Genomic DNA, 11,700 nt, shown 5'->3' on the forward strand with positions numbered 1-11,700 from the left:
AGCAGCGGCAGCCACACACATGCGCCAGCATTCACTCAACCCGTAATAACTCAAATACAGTAGTCCGGTACGCCTTATCTATGGAAAAAAAAGTTTGTCAAAAATCAGTCATTTGCTTCATTTATTTATTTTTTAATATGTCCTCTGTTTCTATTGTTTTAAACTTCCGGTGTATGCGTTTCAATGTGAAATTTGAGGATTACTTTATGTTGGTTCAATTTCAGTCTCAAGTTTTGTCGACTTGGATGTACTGCAGTCACCTAACAAGCAAAATCAATCATTGTGCATTTAACTCATTCGCTGCCATTCCCGAATTTCTTCGGGAATTAAAAAGCATAACGTGCAGCGCCACTCCCGCATTTATTTATAGTGAGATGAAGTTCCTTGAAGCATTTATAAACAACTCATTAATCAGTAGACATAATTTAAACAACTCAATTTGCAGGATTAATGTTCTAAATGATCCCAATGACCGTATTTCACCGGAGATTACTAAAAAGTAAATTTATTATTACAGTATTTGCTTTGAAAACGTGAACGTGACTTTCACTTCATACAAGTCACTAAAATACAGCCACCTGCCGTGCAATGAGGGTAACACAAGTAACACAAGTTACAAAACACCCGCGTTTTGAAGTCACGTGTGTTATGCAAACGTCCGTGGGCTCACTGTTCCCCTTAAACGCGAAACAATCAGTGTCTCTGACGTTTCCTTGACGTTTTTAGTTGCCTCGTCCAAATTGTTTTTCAGGGTTAAATCAGATGGCTGATTTAAATCAGATGGGATCGAGCCCAAATAAGCCAAGGCGAAGAAAGGTGCTGGCGGGGAGCTGTGGTGAAACTTTGTCCGCCAAACCGCTGGACAAGAAAGATGCAAAGAGATGCAAAAAAGGTGTGTGGACAAGCTAGCGCGTTCCCTTAACCATGCCTCACACGACTGTCTCCTCGTCTCTGTCATTTGCAGGGTCTCCTTTCAAGTTCACAGGAATCCAGAAGAAGAGTGGACATAGCATACTTCACTACATCTACAAGCACACCCTGGGCCAAAGTGTTCATACTCAAATGAAACTGGTATAGGTGACTTGCTGTACGGTGTTGTTTTTGGCAGCCGTTTTAGATTTAGTCTGTCCTTCGGATAAAATGCTATTAGTTTTAATCCATCCTTTTTGTAATAGAAAAAATGGAAAATAATTAGTTTTAGTCGACAAATACCCCGAAAGGGTTTAGTCTAGTTTAAGTCAGCTTTGCTTAAAAATAGACATCCAATGTTTCTTCACAATAACAATGTAGACTCCGTGTTCATGACTCCAAAAATAACCCAAGAAACAAAACATTTTCTTTGGCTGTTGATGTCGTTTTATTTCTGTGAATCAACTTGCTCATGAGCAATAACGAACAATTCAAAATATGAAACACACATGATATTTAAAGCTAAATATCGAAACCAAATGGAAGCAACAATGTCTGAACAACACAGACGAGAGGGGTCTCTAATTCCATCACTGGAGCTAAGGATATCACAAGCCTTAAAGGACAACCGACGTCACTTTTTTGTTTCCTAACTGACATCAGAAAAACTTTTATAGATACATATCGATAGTCCCGGTTATATCGATACTATTTCTATGCACGCACGGAGAAAATTACATGCAAACAGGGTCGGATATATCGATAGTCCCGGTTATATCGATATTTTTTCGGACTCCCTTGAATATCGATATAACGAGACTTTACTGTACTTGTATTCAAATGCAAAACACCAATAAAAATGACTTAAAGTGTCCAAAATCTGCAAAAAAAATTGAGCTGCGAATTGGACATTTTCAGAAAGTCCCGCCCCCAGTTCGTGATGTCACACCAAGACGTCTTGCATTGCTGGAGAATCAAAACAATGCCTTCAGATTTGGAGAATATGCTTTCTTGTTACACATCCAGTTATGAATATGATTCAAATAGTTCTGAAGAGGAAAGCATACATGTTTGCAATCGATTAAAGAATTTATTATTATTATATATTATATATTATATTGGGTGGAAATGGATCACCAGAAAAGAGGCAGAAAATGGCATCCAAACTCCTGTGAGGAATTAATCAGCCCGTTTCCACAACCTTCAATTAGCCCATTTGTACTAGGAGTTACGTGGAATAATCTAAATTTAAGATTAAATTTATAGTGTAATTTAGTGTAACATTGAATGTTCGCGAATTGGATTGGATTAGCCTTTAATAGTCTCACAGTGGAGAAATTTACATTTCGCAGCAGTTATGGAAGGTTATGGAAGGAAGAGGAAAGGAAGGAAAGAAATAGAAAAACAAAATACAGGAGCTACTGGAAAGTCAGCCACCCTTGCGGCGCCATCTTGAAGTCCAAACAACAAAAATGTTAGTTTGAGTGTGATATGTTCGCAGGCCTTGTTGCGACTTTAAAATATATTACCGCCATCTACACAGCAATGTGTTGTTCTTTCTGCTGATTTGTACAGAAAGTATCATTTTTTTAATCAATTTCCTTGATGTGTTTTTTTTTTAACTTTCAGTGCCTCCAAGAGCCTTTTGTCCGCTCGCTCACTTCATATCATTATCACGCGTCGAACCATCCCTTCGACCGGCGAGTCACCTGCCTGGAATGGCATCCCACTCATCCCACCACACTGGTGGCGGGATCGAAAGGTGGCGACATCCTTCTGTGGGACTTTAAGCTCCACAACGAGAGGATATTAATCAAAGGGGTGAGCAACCTCTCCTCAAACGTTATTGGGCATCGCAATGTGCTTAGCTTGATAGCGTGCTGCTAATGCTCTGTTCAGATGGGTGCTGGAGACTCAGTTACAGATATGAGGTTTAACCCTTTCAACCCAAATCAGCTATTCACATCATCCATGGGGGGTACTACAGCCCTCCGAGATTTCAATGGGACACCCCTCACAGTGTTTGCCACAACAGATACATATAAGTAAGACTGCTGTCCGTCTTGTATTGGGTCTGATATTTGATTCATCAGTCTTCTCCAAAGGTGGTCCTTATTGGTTTAAACCCACCAGTCTTGTCTCTTTTTTGCTCCTTTCAGTGGGCAGAAGTGTAAAACACCACTTGCTTGTGCAGTGTCACACTTGAGTAAGTTCAACTACAGTAAAGTCTCGTTATATCGATATTCAAGGGAGTCCGAAAAAATATCGATATAACCGGGACTATCGATATATCCGACCCTGTTTGCATGAAATTTTCTCCGTGCGTGCATAGAAATAGTATCGATATAACCAGGATTATCGATATATCCGATATCGATATAACGAGACTTTACTGTAATTGTATGGCAATAATCAAAAAAACAATTTTCCGTTGTTTGTCTCCTCGAACTCATTCACTGCTACTCCCAAATTTATTCCGGGCTTTAAAGGCATAACATGTAGCGCCATTCCCAAATTTGTTCGGGTAATGGTTTTTCTCTTAGCCGATAAAGCGCTGGTCAGACCTCTGGCAATGTTTTCACCTTCCATGAGGTTCAAGCTCAGATAACTCCAGACCTATATAATTTAGGAATTAAAAAATATGACAGTGCACCATTCCCGAATTTATTTGGGTTTTGTTTTTGCTTGTTTGGGTGCCGATAAAGCACTGGCCATGGCCTCTGGCAATGTTTTTTTTTTCTTCTCTACGAAGGGACTGCATTTCCCTTTTTTCCATGGCGCGCTTTGTTCTAGCTTCAGCTGTTGTTAAAGTGCTTTATAAACAATATGTATGCATTGTATTTTGGACAGCCGCCCTCATTTCAAGATCATATAACTCCAGACCCGCATAATTTAGGAATTAACTCTTTTTTTTCTGATGAAAGAAGATAGTCTAAGGCGGTTTCTAACGCTGCATTGAATGTTTATGTAATCCTAAAACACAATATTCTGTGGGTCCTGGAATTCAAGCGACAATGACAAAAACCCTGGCACTGGAGTGGACACATTTTTGCACATTGTCTGGCAGTGAATGAGTTTAGTGTGCCCACGTGCCCAATCAAGTGTTTGTGCGCACAGAATGGCGCCGGAGACATCATCGGAGGCATGAAATTTTGCCCCACGGATTTGTCCCGAGTGTACGTGGCCTCTGGTGGGGGCACACTGACCTTGCAGAACTTTGAGGGCCTCACCACGATTGTGGCCACTATCACCACAATGTATGGTGAGAAGACTGATGAAAAATCCATGACCCAATTTAGTTGTTGTAAGATAGATTTTAAAACAGTTGAATATAGAATTTTAAAGTGGTTTTTTTTTCTGATACAGTTTCTGGTACTGCTGTGTTGACGTGTCCATTAGCCGACAGATGCTTGTGACTGGGGACAACGTTGGAAATTGCCTACTGCTGGGTTTAGATGGACAGAAGGTCTGTGAACCTTTTTTATAAATACTTATTTCTGTAACAATAATGACTTTGTCTCCAATCCCATTCTAAGTATTTTTTTTCTTTCGATATTGTAGATTTTCAGTCATAAATTACACAAAGCCAAAGTGACTCACGCTGAGTTCAACCCGCACTGCGATTGGCTGCTTGCGACGGCGTCAGTCGACCATACAGTCAAACTCTGGGACCTGAGAAACATGAAAGACATGAAGAGTTTCCTTCATGAGATGCCTCACGAGAAGGCCGTCAACTCAGGTGCTGCAAACAACAAATGAATGAATGAATAAATAAATAAATTATTATTGCAGCAGCATCATCAACAATATCATCAACAATATCATAATAATAATCTTGTTTTATTTTTATTTTTTATATCTACATACATTTTAACAGGTGTTTAACCCTCGTGTTATGTTGAAAAAAAATCAAGTTGATTATGTTGTGGGTCATTTTTACCCGTATGTAAAAATCCACACAAAACAGTCAAATAATAGGTGACATCAACAACAACTGTTTCTGAGATGTTATAAACATACGTGAAAAGAGAGACGACATATTTTGTATCCCACTGGGATATTTTAGAACTGAAAGGTAAAGGAAAGGATATCCAGTGCTTACGTCAACACAAAAATGGAAACGGGTCAAATTGACCCCTTAACATATGAGGGTTAAATCATGACATGAAAAAAATGCTTCCATAGTGTTACAGGTACAGATGGCCAACAAAGCACGCACAACAATTTTCTTTTTATCAATGACCCCTTTTTCTTTATTGTTCAGATAATTTGGTTCTTTAAATCTATTATTTGTCCTGGTGTCTTTTCATCGTTCAGTGAACATGCTTATGTGCAGCGCTTGTACTCACAACATAGCTACAAACACTCAGCCTTGCCAAGTTCGTCCATGTTTTTTCAAAAAAAGTGACTTGTAACTTTTGCGTCATTCCAAATTGCCAAATTGTTTTCATAATGTTTTGCATCGGACAAGGTTTAGGTCCTACCTTTCCGACAGAACCTTGGGTGTTCACCTTGGATGCTCTGAGTCACGTACTCCCTCCTCTGTCATATGGTGTTCCGCAGGGCTCAATTTTGGGACCAATGTTGTTCTCACTATACCTGCTCCCACTGGGTTCCATCCTAAGGAAACATATTTCCTTCCACTGCTATGCAGATGACTTTCGGATCTATGTCCCACTGAGCAAAAAATACACTTTTTCGTAAAGGCCACTTTTATCCTTCCTGGAGGAAATCAAAACATGTATGGCACAAAACATCTTCAACTTCAATGAAAAGAAGACAGAAGTTATACTGTTTGATACCCGTGGCCCATGTACTATACATCTCATCCTGTTGACTTGGGCCCACTGGTTCCTTATCTGAAGTCAACAGTCTCAAACGGGTCTTAAACTGGACAGTGACTTTAAAGGACAACCAACGTCATTTTTTTGTTTTTTAACTGACATCAGAAAAACGTTTCATAGCATCTAAAATACTCAAAACACGCAGTATGATATTGTTAGTCAAATCCAAAACACCAATAAAAATGACGTATAGTGTCCAAAATCTGCAAAAAATTGAGCTGCGAATTGGGCATTTTCAGAAAGTCCCGCCCCCAGTTCGTGACGTCACGCCAAGATGTCTTGCATTGCTAGTGAATCAAAACAATGGCTTCAGATTCGGAGAATATGCTTTCTTGTTACACATCCAGTTATGAATATGATTCAAATAGTTCTGAAGAGGAAAGCATACATGTTTGCAATCGATTAAATAATTTATTTGTGCCATTTTGAGGCAACATTGGGGGGAAATCTCTCACCTAAAAAAAGACGCACAAAATGGCGACCTCCTGTGGCCACCTCCGTTTCCACAGGCTGATAAATTCCTTATATGGCGCTTGGACGCCCTCTTCTGGCCTTCTGGCGGCTTTTGGGTGCAACACGAGGTCCCCAGACCAAACAAGTACAGCAAAATACATGACGTGATGGAAGGACCACTACAATGCGTCTTTTTTTACGGTCAGGGGCGGTCCTTTAGTGATGTCACGTACGGACTCGTCACCAACTCAAAAACAAGACTTCCTGAATATTCAGCGCGAGTCTTAAAACGTCAAATACAGCTGTATGCGGTGGTATCTTTGTAAAATACGCTCAGTAGAAGTCATTTGAAGCCATTTTACAGATTATGGACACAACTTGTCCGGAGACGTCGGTTGTCCTTTAAACTAGACCACACAAATTGGTGCTGTTGTTAAATCCAGCTTCTTTCATGTTAAGCAACTGGCTAAAATAAAAACGTTCTCATGAGCACCATGTGTCACGGTTTCCATGGTGGTGATGGTGGTGGATCCTAAAAAAATCAGACAGGAGGGAGCAGCAGGGTGTAATTGAAAAATTGTATTAAAGTCAGCAGGAACAAAATCTGACAGGGTGAAGCAAACATATAATGACCCGACAACCAATGGTTGTGCCGGGAGTCCTTTTAACTGCCACTGATTGGAACTACCAACACCTGTGCATGTGCAGGCGGGGCCGACAGCACCACCCGTTGGTCGCCAACCAAATCGTGACACCTTGAAGCAGTAATTCATGCCTTTGTCACAGCTCGGCTCGATTACTGTAATGCGCTTTACTTTGGCCAATCTTCCACCAAGTGTCTCCAGCGGATACAGAATGCTGCTCCTCGCTTCTTGACTGGTCCTCCTAAGAGGGAGCATATAACTCCTACTCTGGCATCACTTCACTGGCTCCCTATACATTTTAGAGTTCTTTTCAAGATCTTATTTGTCTTCAAATCTTTAAATGGCCTCGCTCCTCCTTACCTCTCCAAGCTCATCCACCCCTACACACCTTTCCGACGCCTCTGGTCTGCTGACCAGACATTCATTATTAGTTGTGCCAAGAACTAAATGGAGGCTCAGAGGGGACCGAGAGTCCCACTCTCTGGAATGACCTGCCACTGAACATTCGGCAAGCCCCCTCGCTGCCCGTCTTTAAAATCCGCCTCAAAACTCACCTGTACTCTTTGTCATTCAACTCAGCATAATTCTGAGTTGATCTTGGTTTCACTCCCTGGTGCTTTCTACTATCTTTGTGACTGCTTTATTTCCTGTATGATACCTGTCCATGTTAAGCGCTTTGTTGCACCACAGGCTAAGTGCACAGGGTCATCTCTTCGAGACGTTCAACAATTTGCTGACTTTGCTTGGAATGGGAGGGAAAATGCTTAAATTGGGCCTGATCAGTCGACGGACACCGAAATCATCACATGGTCCTCATTTCAAAATATTTTGTTCCGTCTTTGCAGCCTATTTTCATCCCTTGGACTGCTCCAAATTGCTAACAACTGATCAGTACGACCAGATCCGTGTGTATTCATCCTCTGACTGGTCGAAGCCTCAGAATATCATCCAACATCCACACAGGCATTTTCAACATATCACACCCATCAAGGTTGGTTGTCTCTTACTTACTAGTTTAAGAATTCTCCCAAGCTGTTACAAAACGTGCCTGATGCCAGTCAGGAGAAGAAAAAAAACAATACATACCAAACTTGCTTTGTCAACATTCCTACAGGCTACGTGGCATCCAGTATATGACCTTATTGTGGTGGGTCGTTATCCCAACCACAGGATTTGCCCGGAAAACCAGAGGACCATTGACATCTTTGATTCCAACACAGCCGAGCTTGTGTGTCAGTTACACGATCCCAATGTTGAAGGAATCAAATGTGTGAGTAGGACTGAGCAGACAGTTGACATGCACGTAAAATAACTGAATATTACACCTCTGGAATGATGCATCTGTCAACCTTGGGGGGAAAAAAAACGATTGGCGTAGTTTATGCCGAAAGAATGCCCTGCTAGTTTAATGCTTACACGTCGGAAAACGTCATTGATGGGTACAAAGAAACATATTTGAACTGTAATAGTGGAGCAACCCGAAAGGCAAAGAAAAAAAAATACAGGACTCACAGGCATATATTCTTTATCCTTGCTAATCCATTAATCCATTTTCCGATCCACTTATTGTCACATGGGTCACGGGGCGTGGTAGGGACGATCCAAGCCGTCTTCGGGCAGCAGGCTGGGTACATATTGAATGGGTTTCCAGCCAATCGCAGGTCCTCTAGAATTCAAAATGACAAATAGACAGGTAACATCCGACTTACAACTGAGTTCCGTTCCAACTAAACCACAGGTGTCAAAGTCAAGGTCCGCGGGCCAAATCCGGCCCGCCACATCATTTTTTTTCAGCCCGCGAAAGCAAATCAAACTTATTAAATTCCATGATGATTGCTAAAATCTGAGCCAAAATTTCATATTTTTGGATGTCAACCACAATAAAAGTCATTATCCTTGACTTCAGATTTGAAAATGAGTTATTCATTAATTTGCTGAGTGCTCTATATGTAATATTTGAAGGGATTTAAACATTCTAATGGCTTCCCCAAATTCATAACGGCCCTCGAGAGGAAACCATAACGACAATGTGGCCCGTGGCAAAAAATGACTTTGACACCCTTGAACTAAACGGTCGTAAGTTGAAAAGTCGAAATCCACTCAAAATACTGAATAGAGACTCGGAGGCTAAAGGACATGCAAACTCCCCCCCTGCTGTGCGTGAGTGAGATGCTGGCTGCCTGGCCAAAATTGTTCTACGCGTTGCCGGCCTGCTAGTGTGTTGCGGTGCCAGGCGTAGAATTAAAATTTTTAATAATACGGTCGTAAGTACGGGTCGTAAGTCGATCTGGTCGTAAGTCGGATGTTACCTGTATTCATGATTATGTCTGTTGAAGGATAACACCGAAGTGTTTTTTGTTTGTGTGTGTGTGTTCCCCCTCCGATCGAACTGTAATACTGAAAATATGATGAATATCGACCATGTAAATAATTGTAAATCTATTTTCAGATCAATAAATTCAATCCAATGGGAGATGTGATTGGGTCTGGAATGGGTAAGCTGATTAGAAGTGTTTGACGCTATTTAGTTTTTATGCTCTTACATGGTATTTGTGTCGTAGGTACATCAGTTTTTCTTTGGGACTACGATGAGTCATTGTTCGGTGATGAACACACACCAGAGGTGAGATATTCAGACCGAATTTCGGGTTGGGTTCAAAATGTCAATCATTGCGTTCGGGTCAGGCTCTAGCTGGGTGGGGCGGGGCTTCTGTCTAGCGGACTTTTTTTTTTTTTACGTTTATGAAAATGTATACTTAAACGATGTATGGATACTAAACTAAGGAAGACTTTAAATAAGTATTTTTAAAAAGCAGTAAGGTCATTGTTAACTACTAAATGGGAGCACACAGCCAGAGCACGTTGGGTTATTGCCCCCGCTCTCTCCTTCTAAGTGCCGCCTTTCATAAGGACGTTATGTGACACCTCAGCTCCCGAACATAATTGGTTCCCAGAAAGTGTGTGTAAGGCGAAAAGTTAGTCTTCCAAACGTGTATTTCCCATAAGAAATCATTAAAATTAGAATAATCTGCTCCCATAAGCCTTAAAAGTACACAAAATATACATTATTTTATGTATAATAAATGCGCTATTTTATTGTAAATAAAGAAATAAACTGTACTGTATAATGAAGTTGTTTTATTTAACTTTGTGATGGTAGTTGTCAATGGATGACGAACTTCCAGGTCGATAATATCCGATTGAAGTTGCCGTGCTTTCTCGGCGATAATACCCTCACTCGCACTGTCCCCTGCTAGCTGCTTTTCATTAATCCAAATCAACAGAAGCTTTTCTTTTGTGTCCTCTTCGCCTTAACACTAGCCTGAAGTCGGGCCTTCTTCGGTCCCATAATAGCAAAAGTATCCTCGATAACAAACCACATCCGCACTCAAAGAAAGGGGTGATGAAAACGAGTCCGCCAGGCACCGTGGCGCTATGTGGTTTGGTTCCCCCGCCGAAAACTAGTTAGTCAGCCAAGACTATATGTTTGCGAATTTAATGTTCGTGAGCTAAAGCGTTCGTAAGCCGAGGTATCACCGTCGTTGGTTCATGGAACCTGCACAGAAATATAAAAGATGTAAATGTTTATACAGTCTTGCTGAACTTAGATTTCGTTACAAAGGCTTTCATTTGTAATTATAAATCCTCTTCGAGTCCTCACAAATGACGTGAAATTTCGGGTTTGCTCGCGTCTATTTATTTTTTTTTGGCCCAATCTTACCTCTAACACACACTACAGGAGGAAGTGTCTACCTCAGCTGAGCGACCACTAAGGGAACGCAGTCGTCGACAGCAGGTCACCAGGAGTAGAAGAGGTGGTGCGGATCAAACTAAACTCAAGAAAAAACTGCCGTCTGCGCACGAATCAGAAACGACGACCAAGACAAAGCGCACAAGAAAGCTGTGACCTGAAACGTGTGGATGTTTGTGGATATATTTGTATTTTTTGTTACTGATGGTTACGTGTCTCACAACTGGGAAATATTAAACACATTTTCAAAGATTGTTTTCTAATAAATAGTTCAAGTGTTCTTGGTTGCACTTTTTTTCTTTTCCGAATTTTGTTGTTTGCAAAATCTTGAAAATGTCACATGAAGTCTGAAAATATGAAATTGTCCCGATTTGAGTTAGATCACATTATCGTTTGCATTTCTGCCCTGGCAGTAGACAACAGAGGGGCACGAAGCATCATCAAAGCAAATTACAAAAGTTTAACATAAGGAATCCTCGACTTGAACTGTATGAATAAGAGAGGAAAAACAGAATCAAACCATGACGAACGAACCTTTCCTTGTTGACAATCATCTTTAATCTGGGATTTTTATTCTCCAGAATGAATGAAATGATGGCAACATGGAAAATGTCCTCTATTTTAGTGTTAGAAAATTCTATGTTAAAAATGTTTATAACTCACCATACACGTATTCTCTCTCTCTCTCAAGCTGTAACAAAGCACTAATATGGACAAGAGGCAAATGCTGCCCCCTCGTGGAAGGGAAAAACATTGCCAGAGGTCTGACCAGCGCTTCATCGACACCCCCCTCGCGAGAAAAAACAAAACCTGAACAAATTCGGGAATGATGCTCAGCGTCACACTTTTCAATTCCCGAATAAATTTGGGAATGGCAGCGAATGAGTTAATGGCAGGAAATGATAAAAAGCTTTCCGGACGTGAATTACGAGCAGCAGCTGCACGCGCGCAATTTCTGACACGTATCGGCTATAAATGAGTTTGCATTGAACCAGTTTAACGAGTTCGCCAGCATTGATGGTGACAGTGCGTGCGGAATGAAACGTGAGCGTTCAGTTGAGCAGAAGAGCAGTCAAGACCCGCACGGATACTCGACTCA

General features: G+C 41.0%; 1 protein-coding gene across 1 annotated transcript; it reads left to right on the plus strand.

The window, feature by feature from the left end:
* Positions 1-642: 642 nt before the first annotated feature.
* Positions 643-10,881, plus strand: ddb2 (damage specific DNA binding protein 2). Its single transcript, XM_088996335.1, has 11 exons — positions 643-892; positions 965-1,071; positions 2,539-2,730; positions 2,809-2,954; positions 4,276-4,375; positions 4,471-4,648; positions 7,696-7,841; positions 7,965-8,120; positions 9,300-9,345; positions 9,412-9,473; positions 10,590-10,881. Exons 1-11 carry the CDS (start codon positions 763-765, stop codon positions 10,755-10,757), a joined length of 1,431 nt encoding a protein of 476 aa, XP_088852461.1. The 5' UTR covers positions 643-762; the 3' UTR covers positions 10,758-10,881.
* The last annotated feature ends 819 nt before the right edge of the window (positions 10,882-11,700 follow it).

The sequence above is a fragment of the Hippocampus bargibanti genome, linkage group LG05, assembly GCF_051943395.1.
Source record: "Hippocampus bargibanti isolate YZ-2025 linkage group LG05, ASM5194339v1, whole genome shotgun sequence".
Lineage (NCBI taxonomy): Eukaryota > Metazoa > Chordata > Actinopteri > Syngnathiformes > Syngnathidae > Hippocampus > Hippocampus bargibanti.